Source organism: Aquarana catesbeiana, linkage group LG09 (assembly GCF_042186555.1).
Source record: "Aquarana catesbeiana isolate 2022-GZ linkage group LG09, ASM4218655v1, whole genome shotgun sequence".
NCBI lineage: Eukaryota > Metazoa > Chordata > Amphibia > Anura > Ranidae > Aquarana > Aquarana catesbeiana.
Window position 1 is genome coordinate 101,669,201 of NC_133332.1, and position 16,318 is coordinate 101,685,518.

Below are 16,318 nucleotides of genomic sequence, written 5' to 3' on the forward strand. Positions count from 1 at the left end.
CCATGGGGGCACTCATGTGGGCGTGCTCCCAAGTCCTGCTGCTGCATCCATTGACACAGACAGCAGGAGACGGCTCCGCCCCCCGACACTGGATTTGATTGACAGCAGTGGGAGCCAATGCCTCCTACTGCTATCAATCTATTCAGTGAGGACTCGAGAAAACGGCCGGAGCTGCTGTAAAAGGGGAGCTCTGGGGGGCAGCTGCACCACAGAAGGGTGTTCACCTTAAGGAATTCAATGCCTTAAGGTGAAAAATTATGAGACTTTCAGCTCCTTTAACAGCCTGGGATCATCAAGAAGGCAATCATGTCACATGCTGCCTCCTTCCTTTGTGACCCAATATATAAGCCAGCTCTCTCTTTCAGATTCTTGCAACCAGCTCCCAGTGAAGTCAGAAAAGAAGATGGCAGCATGGAACACGTTGTGCAGCAGCTTATCATCGTATTATGCCGTTTTTTTTTTTGTTTTTTTTTTAAAGGCAACTAAGCAGAAGAGGTAAAAGGGGGACTGAAAAATATAATTATCAAAAGGGGGGTGATGCCACTATGTCTGTCAGTTAGTGTTATATCAAAAAAACATGACTTTCTGGTAAATGTAACAATGATGACTTTTATTAAAAAAAATAATAAAAGGCGTACTCACTGAAAATACACTACAGTTTTGCTTAACTTGGCATGTTGTGAAATAATGTGCTTTCAGATTCATAGCAATAAGATCAGAGCACAAGATACACAGTATCCACTATATTTACATTTATCCACTTTGCCACAACATTCTTTCATTTTGTATACTATTTGGGCGCCAAATGCTTGAGTGAATGAAATAAGTTGTTTTTTTTTCTATTTACTATAAAAAAAAAAAACTTATATTAGTGAATAATATGCATACAACCAAATTGTAAACAAATATAGATAAGGACATTTGTCATTCCATTGTAGTTTCTTTCTGGTCATTGTAATTCTTCATACTTGTCTGTTAATGGGGAAAAAACAAAAAAGAAAAACCATAAGAACATGCCAATGTAGATTTAGAAATAAATTATTTCTGACAAGCTCAACCTAAGCAAACAAGTTTATTTTAGAAGAGATCATAAACAAGCTGCAGTAGCCCTTGTTACCCAATGCATCCAATGGAAAGGCAGCAGGGATTACCATATGCTCCTCATACTCTAAAGTATTTCTATTTCTCAGTCTGATGGGAGATCAGGGTGGCAGTGCAAGAAACTGAAATACAGATTATATATGGTCCTTGAAGTAAAGTGAGCCTGTCACTTTGCCTAGAGGTGATGGGGTCACATCTAGGAAAGGATAACTGTACTTCTGCAGTAAAAATGAACATAACATAGGCAATCATTGCAAGACCACAGAAGCTGCAGTATCATGGTGGGCTGACTCTCCTGCCTTTGTCCTTTACATTTTACATGCGAAGTGCAGCATCACCATAAGGCTTTGTAAATAGTTGGGCCAATCAGTTAAAGTATTTCTCCACAGCATGTGAATCAACCTGCCGCCATATCGGTGTCAGTGGGACTGCATTCTGCCTTGAAGTTTAGCACAAACCTGTAACCTACACTGGCGGTCTCCCATATCAGTGGACTGGTGACTACATTTTGCATTATATGCTCATTGATTTTAAACTTTAAGTACAATCTTTAGGGGGTTGTGTTTTGCATTAAAAGTGTTAAACAGGATCACACTATGTGGAATCTTTCTTTTCTATGATTCTCTATTCATGGAACGATTTGCAGCCCTAACCAGACCTCTATCTTGGATGACTTCCTTCTGATAATGTCAAGGCTTGTGCTTGTGATTAAGGCTACTTTCAGACTGCGGTGTTGTGGGCATCGGCGGTAAAGTGGCGCTATATTTAGCGCTGATTTACCAATGTTTTAGTGGCGCTATTCGGCCACTAGTGGAGCGGTTTTAACCCCCGCTAGCGTACGAAAAAGGGTTAAGACTGCAGCGGCGCTTTGCCAGTGGGTTTGCGGCACTGCCCCATTGTTTTCAACGGGAAGGGGCGCTTTAGGAGCGGTGAATACACCGCTCCTATAGCGCTGCAAAGATGCGGCTTGCAGGACTTTTTTTCCCGTCCTGCAAGCGCACCGCTCCAGTGTGAAAGCCCCTGGGCTTTCACACTAGACACAGGAGAGGCTCTTTACAGGCGCTATTTTAAGAGCTGTAGTGCCTCAGTGTGAAAGTAGCCTTACTGTTTTCTGGTGAGTTTGAACCCCATGGGGAGTGTGACTCGCGCGGTGTGGATCTGGGTGTAAGGTGCACGCTCATAATTATCTACTAGGACCACCGTCTATCTTCAGAACTGTACTCTGAAAGTGTCATCCTTCTATAATCAAACATATAAAAAGCCTGTCAGGTTTTAAATGGACTGACAGGAGCGCTGCTATAGTATTGGATTTGCACAGTGCTTCAGGACTGGACTCCTTGCTATTTTAAAACAAACCTGTAACTGTTATAAATCTTGACTAGAGGGTAGCTTAAAGAATAAGGTCTCCTTTTGAAAAAAATAAAAATAAATGCACATTATTTGCATTTAAAAAAATAAAAGGGAGGATACTGAACATACATCCCAAATACAGGCGTAACATTTAACATAGTAAGAAAGGTGGACTTAGCCTTTGAAGTAAACCATAATGAAGCCACAGCTTCAAGTTAGTTAAAAATTCTATACAGTATCTGCTGACTTTTCAAAGCACTGTGAAATCTCAACTATATTAGCAGCACGAAGAAGAAACTTTTCTACACTAACTGATGTACTCGTGTAATAAACACTCCTTGTTGCTGGGAAATTTCCAGTCTGAAGACTCTGCCAACCTGCTTACACAGCAAAACAAATTGATTTGTTCAGATAAAAAGGCCTGAAATTGTGTTGTGCTCCCAAGGTTTAAAAGCCATTGGAGAGTCACGTCACATTTTCTCAGGTTGTTGCAGGTACTTTACATAATGCAATACAGCATTCAGTTAGCATTTTTAGATTGTAAGCTCAAAAGGAGCAGGGCTCTCTGATCCCTCTTGTATTGAATTGTATTGTAACTATACTTCCTCTCTTCATTTTTTAAAGCACTGTGCAAACTGTTGGAGCTACAAAAATGGCGCTAAAGAGCTCTATGTACAAAATAAATCTCTGTCTGGCAAAAAGGGCACACATTTGTTGCCACTTTTAAGGAATAAAAAAAAAATACAAAGTCGCTATCAATAGCTTGCACAATTTATACTATAATAACTCTGCAAAAGAAAAAAGTAATATTTACCTTTCAGGCAGGTGGTGAGTTAAATCATCGCTTGCTCCATGCTGCTACTATCCAGCCCTTCTAAATGGATTGCATCTCCCCTGCAGCACACAGTGGTTCAGTCCACCAATCTAGTAATGAAATAAGGGTCAGGGGAGGAACCACAGCACCAAGCTAGGACATGCTGTCTGAAACAGCAAAGATTTAAAACGCCACCCACCTAAAAGGCAAGAATTCCTCTTCTTTAGCAGGGTTATTCTGGCATTAATTCTGCAAGCTACCTGCAGGATCCCTAAGTACATAAGCAGGTGAAAATGTTGAGAGTAGCAGTGTGTCTGTGCTGTGAGTCAGAATGATGCCCCTCTGACATGACCCAATACAGTATTTAGTACAGATAGAGCTGGTAAAAAGAGGCCACCACGGGGATGTAAAACCAGCAGACGCCTGTAATGAAAATAAAGTGGTTTTACAGCAGTTTCTCACCCTAGTTCTGCCTCTCCACCCATTCAGCCTTGTATATTACTATACCTCAAATGTATCCAAGACATGCTGGCAAACCTCCATGAGTTCAGTTAGTCCTTTTCTGAATGGCTCAACTGCAGGAATTTCATCTGAAAGCAGAACCCATTATAACATAAATATAGCACAGTGCACAGACAACACAGTCTAGTGGTTCCTGATCTCCTATTTCAGTTTGTGGTAAATGAGAATCACTTGTAAACGACTACTGACCGATTTTGGAATATATGTACGTTTTTAGAATTAGGCCCCAATTCACACTGTAACCTGCATGTAAATCTCGTAGGAACCGTATTGCATTCCTGTACAATATACATGCAATTCAGTGCCGTGCGATTTGAGCCCACTCATCCTGAATGATGCCCACTGATCCTGCATCATGCTAAAGAAGTGCAGTCATTTTTTGGAGCCACAATGCAACCAGATCGCATGGCTGTTTTGTACCATGTGATTGGGTGCAGAGAAAGCGTTAGCTTTGTATTGATGCCCACAGCGGATTGCAAATACAGTGCGATTGCAATGCGGTGCAGGAAACATGCAGGGATCTCTGCGTTCCCCGCACCGCACATGTGTGAACCTAGGTTAAAAGGTTTTTACAGTTCAAAAAAAGCTAATCTGATCCCAGCACCAATCCATTCAATGAACGGTACCTCCTACCACATCCCTTGAAGAGAACCAGTTATAGCTGAGCAACTAAGAATCACTGGTCCAGAGCAGGTATGAATCAGCAATATAGGCAACAGTTCCAGAGCTAGAACTTTTAAATACAATTGAGCAATCTCAGCTCACATACTTCAAAGAGATCTAGTCATCATCGGACTTGCGTAAGAATCCAATTAATTTGTTGCAAAACTCAACTACATCCCCTTCAGTTTTGCACAGCTGTAGAATCTCATCTCCTGTACTGAAATGCTTACTGTGATTTCATTGCACACTGAGAGCATCTCACAATGTGCATTATAAGCTGCAAAGCGTCTAATAGAGAGCCCATTTCATTTCCTCCTCAGCCTGACCATCTCTAGCTCACCCCTTTCATTCACAAGATTTTCGTTATTTTAGTCTTAGAGGCTCAACAACACATGTAGGTGTTACTTAAGGCGACGTACATGCAAATGCAGTCTGCCTAGAACATCCGCTCCTCCAGACTGACACACAGCCATCAAGACATTTTGATATCTGCATAACTCTCCCAAGATCAACCTTGCACCAGGACTGTGGCTTATTGATGAGTACTGAGGTAGGGTGCTGGGAGATTTTCAAAAAGCTATGTACAGCATCCTGTCAACCCCTCCCACCAGCCAGGATCTGCTAGCATTGCACAGAGAAGCACAAAAGTGTAGTAATGACAACACTGTGTCTAAAACAAGATAGAAGAATTTTTTTTTTTTTTTTTTAATTTCATTAGAATGTTGAGGAGGGCAGAAGGAAGGAACCAGGGAGGGCAAATATAAGCAGATACAAATTCAACTTTAAAATATAATTCTGTAGGCATTTCTGCTTTATTTGCTTATCTGAAGTTACCTAGAGCTAAATCTGTTACAACTCTGCCTCCTTTCTATGCAATGAATGTCCACACTGGTAAACAGGTAGGTTCAACAGGTGCAGCCAAAGTCTGAGACTAGTTGAGATTTGTATATTGCTTATTTAGCTTCCTGCATCATACTGATGTGCAATCTTTATCACATGCGGGGTAGCGACTGTCCTCCTTTGTAACAGGCTTGTTTTAAAGATCAGAATATAGTATACATTATATAGTAGGCAATATCAAGCTGCTCATAAGTTTGTTACGTACTTCGCGTCTGGATGCGGAAATTTATTTTGCTTTCTGAAGGATGAGTGATGCTGTACCCACAGAACTCCACTTCTGGGCTATAAACAACAAGACAGACATAAATATCAGATCCTGCCAACCGGTAGACATTTCCAAAAATGATGCTTCACCTAAATAAAATATGCTACTCACTTCTTCATGACCATGTATCGCAGACCATTTCCCAGAGTGTGATCCTCTTCATGTAAGACGAACGTTACACATGACTCGTCCATTCCATTGGCCTGGATCTTTAAAGAAAAAACCCAAGATGTTATATATAGTCTATGCAAGGCTACATAAGTACCTGAAGGAAACAAAATAAATAAATATACAATCCACCCATCATCTTTCCACTCCATGAGATGTTCAAAACAAGCAGGAAAAAAAAAAAAAAAAATCACCTAGGCACCTGTAATACTGATTTACCATGTTTGTGAAATAAACAAAAGCCTGCTATGCTAGCATTACCCGTCAGTCCTCGTGCAGGAAGAATATCAGAGGGGCTCAGTTACCATGAGTGACAACATTAAAAAAAGGCCTAACACTAAAACATCTAAAAACAGAAGCCTAGACATTTTTTTTTTGTTTGAGTAGATAAAAGTTAGGAATAATGGTCAGATTTTTATTGCATAGCATGACTTTGTTAAAGTGATCTGTAATCTTGTTACAGTCTATTAGAGCCACCTAGTGGCCAATACAAAGATCTGTTTACAGCAGACAGGACTTTTCCATACCGGTGTTAAAGCGGAGTTCCACCGAAAATTGGAAATTCTGCTGATTTGTCCCCCCCCCCCCCCCCTCCGGTGCCACATTTGCCACCTTTCTGGGGGGGGTGGATACCTGTCTTTGGGCCAGTAGTCACTGCTCGGCTCCCTCCTCTACCGCCGGACCAGTAGGAGAGAGGAGCAGAGCCTCCTTGCACATGCACAGTAGGTTTCCCGGCTTGAAGCCGTAAGGCTACACTGCCAGGTTCCCTTACCTGCAATGACGGCGGCATGCACACAACAGCTGATGGAAACATCAGCTGCGGTGCCGACATCACTCCAGGAAAGGTAAGTGCCCCATTATTAAAAGCCAGCAGCTGCAGAATGTGTAGCTGCTGGCTTTTAAATTTTGCAGCGGTGGCAGAACATCGCTTTAAGAGTTTTGTGGGGCCATTTATTTTTAATGGTACTCCCAACACAAATGCCCCTTAGATGCACAGGCCTTACAGCACACCCCAACTACTCTTCTGTGCACCGTTGTGCTCTGCGGCAGGGGAAAAAAGGCACTTGTCTAGTTTTGGTGCATTGGCTCACCATTCAAATAAATGTTTGTTTATGTTTAATGCACTGCCTAAATGTGAATGAGCCCTAAAGATACAAATACAGGGAGGCATAGTTTTGAACCTCTCTAAACTTTTCATTGCTGTCTGTGTTCCCCATGGTAGAGTCCCCTTACATTCCATTTTGACAATATCTGTCAAACAGAAGACAGAAGGAAAATGCTCCCACCTTATATGATGGGTGTGACAGATCAGAAATATCCTTTCCTAACAGGGACACAGGTAGCAATAAAGTCCCCTGCATGGGCAAAACAGACCTACTTCAAATGATAAGAACACATTAAGCACGTGCCTACCAGCGCAGTTTTGACATTTTTCATATAAATCAGCATTTTTTTTATAGACTTTAGAAAGCCCAAACTTTATATATTTTCTGAAAGAGGCCCTGGAGAACAAAATGTTGTCTGCTGAATTTTTATGTTACATGATGTTTGCAGACACATATACAATATAATACCAATTTTTTGGTAAAATATAAAAGATGGTGCTTCAAGAAAATAGATACTAAACATTTAAAATTTAAAATTGTGCAGGTCTGTGAAATGGCAACAAATAACGGTACCTAAAATTATCCATAGGCAATGCTTTAAAAGTTTTTTAAAGGTTACCAGTTTAGAGTTAAACTAGAGCTCTAGTGCTAGAAATGTTGCGCTCACTCCAACATTTGTGGCGATATCTCACCTGTGTGGCACTATCATCATTAATATTTGCATGCAGGGCTTATGTGCAAATTTGCACTTGAGCACAAGGACGGGGTGCTTTAAAAAAGTGTTTTCACTTTCACTTCACAAAATTCAGCAATTAGATTATTACAAAAGACCAATTAAAAAAGGATTTTTTTAATACCGAAATGTTGGCTTACTGAAAAGTATGTCCATATACAGTATAGTATGCACTCAATATTTAGTCGGGGATCCTTTTGTATGAATTACTGCATCAATGCAGCATAACATGGAGGCCATCAGCCTGTGGCACTGCCGAGAAGTTGTGGAAGCCCAGGCTTCTCTGATAGCGGCCTTTAGCTCGTCTGCATTGTTGGGTCTGGGGTCTCATATTCCTCTTGACAATACCCCACAGGTTCTCTATGGGGTTTACAGTGCCTTGAAAAAGTATTCATACCCCATGAAATTTTCCACATTTTGTTATGTTACAACCAAAAACGTAAATGTATTTTATTGGGATTTTATGTGATAGACCAACACAAAGTGGCACATAATTGTGAAGTGGAAGGAAAATGATAAATGGTTTTTACATTTTTTTACAAAGAAATATGTGAAAAGTGCGGCGTGCATTTGTATTCAGTCTCCTTTACTCTGATGCCCCTAACTAAAATCTAGTGGAACCAATTGCCTTCAGAAGTCACCTAACTAGTAAATAGAATCCACCTGTGTGTAATTTAAACACAGTATAAATACAGTAGTTCTGTTAAGCCCCCATAGGTTCTTTAGAGAATCTTTGTGAACAAACAGCATCATGAAGGCCAAGGAACACACCAGACAGGTCAGTAATACAGTTGTGGAGAAGTTTAAAACAGGGTTAGGTTATAAAAAAAAATATCCCAAGCTTTAAAACATTTCACAGAGCACTGTTCAACCTATCATCTGAAAATGAAAAAAAAAAAAAAAAAAAAAAAAAAGGGAGTATGGCACTACAAACCTACCATGACATGGTGTACACCAAAACTGACAGGGAAGCAGCCAAGAGGCCCATGGTAACTCTGGAGATCCACAGCTCAGGTGGAAGAATCTGTCAACAGGACAACTATTAGTCGTGCATTCCACAAATCTGGCCTTTATGGAAGAGTGACAAGAAGAAAGCCATTGTTGAAAGAAAGCCATAAGAAGTCCTGTTTGCAGTTTGCGAGAAGCCATGTGGGGTACACAGCAAACATGTGTAAGAAGGTGCTCTGGTCAGATGAGACCAAACTTGAACTTTTTGGCCTAAAAGCAAAACACTATGTGTGGCAGATAACTAACACTGCACATCACCCTGAACACACCATCCCCACTGTGAAACATGGTGGTGGCAGCATCATTTTGTGAGGATGCTTTTCTTCAGCATGGACAACGAAGCTGGTCAGAGTTTATGGGAAGATGGATGGAGCCAAATACAGGGCAATCTTAGAAGACAACCTGTTGGAGTCTGCAGAAGACTTGAGACTGGGGTGGAGGTTCACCATCCAGCAGGACAATGACCCTAAACATACAGCCAGAGTTACAATAGAATGGTTTAGATCAAAGCATATTCATGTGTTAGAATGGCCCAGTCAAAGTCCTGACCTAAATCCAATTGAGAATCTGTGGTAAGACTTGAAAATGCTGTTCGCAGACGCTCTCCATCCACAGCTTGAGCTATTTTTCAAAGAAGAATGGGAAAAATGTCACTCTGGAAGTGCAAAGCTGGTAGAGACATTCCCAAAAAGACTTGCAGCTGTAATTGCAGCAAAAGGTGGTTCGAACACGCCACACTTTTCACATATTTGTAAAAAATTTTGAAAACCATTTATCATTTTCCTTCCACTTCATAATTATGTGCCAATTTGTGTTGGTCTATCACATAAAATCCCAATGAAATACATTTACGTTTTTGGTTGTAACATGAGAAAATGTGGAGAATTTCAAGGGGTATGAATACTTTTTCAAGGCACTGAAGGTCAGGCGAGTTTGCTTGCCAATCAAGCACAGTGATACCATGATGATCATGAAACCAGGTATTGGTACTTTTGGCAGTGTGGGCAGGTGCCAAGTCCTGCTGGAAAATGAAATCAGTATCTCCATAAAGCTGGTCAGCAGAGGGAAGCATGAAGTGCTCTAGAATTTCCTGGTAGAGGGCTGTGCTGGCTTTGGACTTGATAAAACACAGTGGACAGATGACATGGCTCCCCAAATCATCACTGACTGTGGAAACTTCACTGGACTTCATGTAATTTGGATTCTGTGCCTCACCACTCTTCCTCCAGACTCTGGGACCTTCATTTTCAAATGAAATGCAAAATTTACTTTCATCCAAAAAGTGAACTTTGGACCACTGAGCAACAGTCCAGTCCTTTTCCTCCTTAGCCCAGGTAAGACGCTTCCGACGTTGTCTCTGGTTCAGGAGTGGCTTGACATAAGGAACGTGACAGTTGTAGCCCATGTCCTGGATACATCTCTGTGTGGTGGATCTTGAAGCACTGACACCAGCCGTAGTCCACACCCTGTGAATCTTCCCCAAATTCTTGAATGGCCTTTACTTAACAATTCTCTCGAGGCTGCGGTTATCCCTGTTGCTTGTGCACCTTTTTCTACCACGTTTTTTCCATTAATATGCTTGGATACAACACTATGAACAGCCAGCATCTTTAGCAATGACCTTTTGTGACTTGCTCTCCTTGCGGAGGGTGTCAATGACTGTCTTCTGGACAACTGTCACATCAACAGTCTTCCCCATGATTCTGTAACCTACTGAACCAGACTGAGAGAACATTTAAAGACTCAGGAAACCTTTACAGGTGTTTTGCGGTAATTAGCTGATTAGAGTGTTACACCACAAGTCTACAATATTAAACTTTTTCACAATATTCTAATTGTCTGAGATACTGAATTTTGGGTTTCACTAGCCGTAAGCCATAATCATCAAAATTGAAAGAAAAAAAAAAAATATAGAAGTTGCACTTTTTGAATTGAATTACTAAAATAAATTAACTTTTTGATGATATTCTAATTTTTTATCAGATGCACCTGTATTAGAACCCTGATCCCTCTGCCCTCCATACCTGTCTAATCCAGGTATTCGTAGAATCCGCGGCAAACAACGCCATGTCCAGCCCCTTCCTAGCCATATTGCTGGGAAGGGTTAGATCCTCTGTCAGGTTTTTATAACCATTTGTGTCCCTATTGCAGAGATTGCCCCTCAAATTTTTGTCAGAAAAGGAAGTAATGGAAATCTCTCTGTGGGGACATGGTCAATAACTAATTTTTGGTGTATTTAGTTTGTTTAAGTAGAGTAAGGAAAACTCATAAAGGTTTATAATGTTGACCATGCCTTCTTGTTTGGGTGACAACAGGCATTTTTTTTTCCATAATGGATACAGTAAGGGAGGGTTATAACCCCTGTTAGGCTTCTTGTGTCCCATTGGGGAGATTTTACTTCACTTCCTGTCCCATAGCCAAAACAGGATGTAAGAAGAGATCACTCCAAAGTGAGGGAATCCCTTGGTTGTCATCAGACCTAGTGTCCCCGTTGGAAGATTTCTCCTCTATTCCTGTTCTGGGGACAACCCAAAATGTGTGGTTTTCCCACTTTCAAAATGGTAGATAAGACAAATGAAGAAGGTGAATCTCTATAATGGGGACACAGACGACAATAAAAACCTGCCAAATTTTCTAATCCCTCTCCACTCTAAAACTTAAAAAAAAAAAAAAAAAAAAAAAAAAGGGATTTGCCTTTAGTTATAAAAAAACAAAAAAACAAACACGTATACTACTCACCTCTGTGCTGCAGCATTGGTGTGGTGCTGCAGCTGAATGAGAGATCACATGACTGCTGATCAGTTCTCAGTCTGCTCTGAGCAGAGAATGGCGATTGTCAGTCACTGTCCTTCCCCTCCAGTGCTCACTGAAACCCCTAGCTGCAAAGGGGTGGGTGTGGCTGGAGCCTGCTGTCAAGAAGGCTGCTGAGCTGATCCCAACAATATGGTCTGGATCCTTCCAGAGTCTGGAGCAGCTTTAGGACTTTAGCACCCTGTTGGCTGATACTGGGTCACAGGAGAGCAAAAGTAAGTGCACTTCATAACCCATAATAGAAGTATGGCCAAAACAAGCTTTAGCCATACTTCTATTAACCCTTCTTATCCATAACTCTGAAATATTGGCTGGAGTTGTGCTTAACTATTTGCACTGGGCACTTTTACCCCCTTCCTGCCCAGGCCAATTTTTAGTGCGGTCACACTTTGAATGACAATTGTGCAGTCATGCAACACTGTACCCATATTAAATTTTTTTCACACAAATAGAGCTTTCTTTTAGTAGTATTTCATCACCACTAGGTTTTTTTATTTTTTGCGAAACAAATGAAAAAAGACCAAAAATTTTGAAAAAAAGCAATAACATTTTCATAGTTTGTTATAAAATTTTGCAAACAGGTAATTTTTCTCCTTCACTGATGTGCACTGATAGGCAGCACTGATTATTGATGATTATCTGATTATTAGTGATGTCCCTTTAAAGCGGAGTTCCACCCAGAAATGGAACTTCCACTCATCCGGTTCCTCTCCCCCTATGGTGTCACATTTGGCACCTTTCGGGGGGAGCCGATACCTATCTAATCCAGGTATTTGCTCCCACTTCCGGGGAAAGAGATCCACAGAACAAGCGGTGAACTACGCCATGTCTGGCCCTCCTCCACTTCCCCCCTGCTGTCTTCTGGGAGACACACAGGTTCCAGAAGACAGCAGGGACCATTCAGAATACCCAGCGTGACTCGCGCATTAGGGAGCCAGGATGTGTAGCCCCAAGGCTTCACTTCCTGATTCCCTTACTGAAGATGCCGGCGCTTCACCCGGAGCCAAGGGACAGGTCGGCTTCGGGTGAGGACATCGCGGGCGCCCTGGACAGGTGAGTGTCCTCTTTTTAAAAGTCAGCAGCTGCAGTATTTGTAGCTGCTGACTTTTAATTTTTTTTGCGGAACTCCGCTTTAACACAAGCCGGTTATCTGCTCTCTTCTCCTCTCCTGGTGCTGTCAGCATGAGGAAAGGAATGCTGATAACTGGCTTCTATTTACATCCGTGATCAGCGGTCATTGGACACAGCTGATCACGTGGTAAATGGCAACTGTGATTGGCACTTTATCCCGATCTGTGATCAGCTGAGTCCGAAGAACTCAGCGATTACAGAGCGAGCAGCCCACGTGCCGCAGGGAGTGTACGGGCAGAGCAATCATGGGGAATGTCCATGGACACCTTCCCAGGCAAAGCAAGCACGTGCTGTAGCCATCCTTAAGCTAAAGCGCAGGCAGGAAGGAGTTAAAGTGACCTCATCACTAAATCTTCCCAAATTCATACTTGTCAGGGAAAAGGGACTTATTCACTACCTTTTCAGCTGCTAAGCACCGCTTAGTGACAACCTTCCTCTGAAGTCTTTAATAACCCTTCCAGGAGTTTTGGTTCGGTGGAGTTCCGTGTCACGGTTGTATCCTGGAATGATCAGAGTGATGGGGACACTAAGGGGACCCCACAGATCCACACTTCTGGAAGGGTCGGGTTCCCTGCAGACTTTAGAGGAAGGTTGTTACCTGAATGGAGTGCATCTTGGTGATGGGGGCAGTATTTATATCTTTCTTCTGCAGATATGAAGTTGGGAAGACTTAAGTTTAATAACGGGGTCACTTTGACATCCTCCACCCGCCATGTATAAACAGCAAGGATCTCAGGTGGTTAAAGTGTTTATTACCCCAACACTTCATATTCCTGATACGTGCCTGCTGTACCATGTACTTGCATGAGAAAGTATCCTGTTCTCTTTGTATTGCTTTCTTTGTGTGAAATCCCTGGTGTTCCTGCCAGTCCCTCTGCTTTCCTATTAAACACTAACCACACTATGCAGGAGAACACAATGTGGTCAGTACTCTAGGCAGAGAACTCAACCTTCCCAGTGGGGTCAGTTTTCTGGCTGTGCTGAGAGAACAGCCTGCCTGTCCTCCAATGAGCAGACTTGCCCTGACACCCCCCCCTCCTCCAGCACAGCCTTTCATTGGGAAGATCAGTGTGCTGCGGTTTCTCCACTCCCACTTCTCTAAGCCCCTTATGCAGCTGAGAACACAAATTATGTGCTCACTAAAAAGAAAAGTATTTATATGTATAAACAAACATTTAGCCTTTCACAAGGTGAGGCTTTACACATACGCTAAAGCAAGCCTACGGCTGCAACTGCATCTTCTGTAATGAATGAACCCAGAACAGACAAGAACTCCACCACTTTAGGTCTCCTTGACGTACGTGTGCCGTGTGTATGGGGGGGGGGGGGGTTTGTCTCATGTGTATGGGGGTGTGTCTCATGTGTGCCGTGTTTATGGGTGGGGGTGTCTCATGTGTGCCGTGTGTATGGGTAGGGGGGGTCTCATGTGTATGGGGGGGTGTGCGTGTCTCATGTGTGCCGTGTGTATGGGTGGGGGGGTCTCATGTGTATGGGGGTGTGTGTGTGTGTGTGTCTCATGTGTGCCGTGTGTATGGGTGGGGGGGGTCTCATGTGTATTGGGGTGTGTGTCTCATGTGTGCCGTGTGTATGGGTGGGGGGGCTCATGTGTATTGGGGTGTGTGTCTCATGTGTGCATGGGTGGGGGGGTCTCATGTGTGCCGTGTGTATGGGTGGGGGGGTCTCATGTGTATGGGTGGGTGGGGGTCTCATGTGTGCCGTATGGGTGGGGGGGTCTCATGTGTGCCGTATGGGTGGGGGGGGGGGTCTCGTGTGCCGTGTGTATGGGGGGGTCTCATGTGTATGGGGGTGTGTGTCTCATGTGTGCCGTGTGTATGGGGGGGGTCTCATGTGTATGGGGGTGTGTGTCTCATGTGTGCCGTGTGTATGGGGGGGGTCTCATGTGTATGGGGGTGTGTGTCTCATGTGTGCCGTGTGTATGGGGGGGGTCTCATGTGTATGGGGGTGTGTGTCTCATGTGTGCCGTGTGTATGGGGGGGGTCTCATGTGTATGGGGGTGTGTGTCTCATGTGTGCCGTGTGTATGGGGGGGGTCTCATGTGTGCCGTGTGTATGGGGGGGGGTCTCATGTGTATGGGGGTGTGTGTCTCATGTGTGCCGTGTGTATGGGGGGGGTCTCATGTGTGCCGTGTGTATGGGGGGGGTCTCATGTGTATGGGGGTGTGTGTCTCATGTGTGCCGTGTGTATGGGGGGGGTCTCATGTGTATGGGGGTGTGTGTCTCATGTGTGCCGTGTGTATGGGGGGGGGTCTCATGTGTATGGGGGTGTGTGTCTCATGTGTGCCGTGTGTATGGGTGGGGGGGTCTCATGTGTGCTGTGTGTATGGGGGGGGTCTCATGTGTATGGGGGTGTGTCTCATGTGTGCCGTGTGTATGGGTGGGGGGGTCTCATGTGTGCCGTGTGTATGGGTGGGGGGGTCTCATGTGTGCCGTGTGTATGGGGGGGGGGGTCTCATGTGTATGGGGGTGTGTGTCTCATGTGTGCCGTGTGTATGGGTGGGGGTGTCTCATGTGTATGGGGGGTGTGTGTGTGTGTCTCATGTGTGTGGTGTGTATGGGGGGGGGATCTCATGTGTATGGGGGTGAGGGTGTCTCATGTGTGCCGTGTATAGGTGGGGGTCGTCTCATGTGTGCAACGTGTGTATGGGGGGGTTGTCTCATATGTATTGTGTGTATGGGGGGGTGTCAGGTGTGCTGCGTGATTTGGGGGGGTCTCATGTGCATCAGGGTCCTAATGTGTATCGTGCTAATGGGGGGGGGGTCTCGTCTGCTGTGTGTATTGGGGGGGTCTCATATGTATTGTATGTAATTGGGGGGGAGGGGGTAGACTCATGTGGCTGTGTGTATGATGTGGGGAGGGTTGCATGTGTGCATGATCGGGGGGGGGGGGGGGGGGGGTCACGTGTGCATTGGGGGTTGTCTCATGTGCTGTGTGTATGATGGGGGGTCTCTTGTGTATTGTGGGGTGGTCATCTCATGTGTATTGGGGTTTCATTTGTATTGGGGGGGTCGTCTTATATGCATTGTGTGTGTATAGGGGGTCTAATGTGTGCCATATGTTTGGAGGGGGTCGCAGGTGTATGACGTGTACTGTGTGTATATGGGGGGGGGGGGGGTCACCAGAACATGGATGGCGATCTATGACATGAGTGAGGACATTACAGAGCACACTGGGACACATCCGGAGTATAACGATCCACACATCCTCCACCCCGCTCACCCTACCATCTCCAGCACTGCTTTCTTCTCCGCTGCGCCCGCCATGCTTCTTCCCTGACACCGGCCAGCCACGAGGGGGACCCGGAAGTAACGTCGGCAGAGAGGGCGGAACGTACGGCGTGTAAACAGAGAGAGGAGGCGGGTTTGCACAGAGTGTAGGTGACACCGGATGTGACATTAGAGTGTATGGTGACACGGGGTGTGACATAAGAGTGTAGGTGACACTGGATGTGACATAAGAGTGTAGGTGACACTGGGTGTGATATAAAAGTGTATGGTGACATAAGAGTGTAGGTGACACCAGATGTGACATAAGAGTGTAGGTGACATGGGATGTGACATAAGAGTGTAGGGTGACACGGGGTGTGACATAAGAGTGTAGGTGACATGGGATGTGACATAAGAGTGTAGGGTGACACGGGGTGTGACATAAGAGAGTAGGTGACACGGGGTGTGACATAAGAGTGTAGGTAGGGTGACATGGGGTGTGACATAAGAGTGTAGGGTGAC

The 16,318-nt window shown here is 44.1% G+C and overlaps 1 protein-coding gene across 2 annotated transcripts; it reads right to left on the reverse strand.

Moving 5' to 3' along the window:
* Positions 1 to 582: 582 nt before the first annotated feature.
* On the reverse strand, positions 583 to 15,952 carry LOC141107973 (DNA-directed RNA polymerases I and III subunit RPAC2-like). 2 transcript variants are annotated; one of them, XR_012235991.1, is made up of 7 exons: positions 15,815 to 15,952; positions 5,727 to 5,824; positions 5,556 to 5,632; positions 3,773 to 3,855; positions 3,465 to 3,688; positions 3,266 to 3,375; positions 583 to 972 (listed from the first exon to the last, which is right to left on the reverse strand). XR_012235991.1 is itself a non-coding variant. In XM_073599083.1 (5 exons), exons 1-5 carry the CDS (start codon positions 15,851 to 15,853, stop codon positions 925 to 927), a joined length of 345 nt encoding a protein of 114 aa, XP_073455184.1. In that variant the 5' UTR covers positions 15,854 to 15,952; the 3' UTR covers positions 583 to 924. The 2 variants fall into 2 exon arrangements, 1 of the variants encoding a protein (XP_073455184.1); XM_073599083.1 differs by lacking the exons at positions 3,266 to 3,375; positions 3,465 to 3,688.
* Positions 15,953 to 16,318: the final 366 nt, after the last annotated feature.

Coding starts and splice junctions, on each gene's coding strand:
- LOC141107973 (XM_073599083.1), bottom strand. CDS start 15,853: ATGGCGGGCGCAGCGGAGAAGAAAGCAGTGCTGGAGATG. Junction 5,825..15,814: donor AGAAAGCAGTGCTGGAGATG/GTAGGGTGAGCG, acceptor TTTTCTTTAAAG/ATCCAGGCCAATGGAATGGA. Junction 3,856..5,555: donor TTTCCGCATCCAGACGCGAA/GTACGTAACAAA, acceptor TTCTGCTTTCAG/ATGAAATTCCTGCAGTTGAG.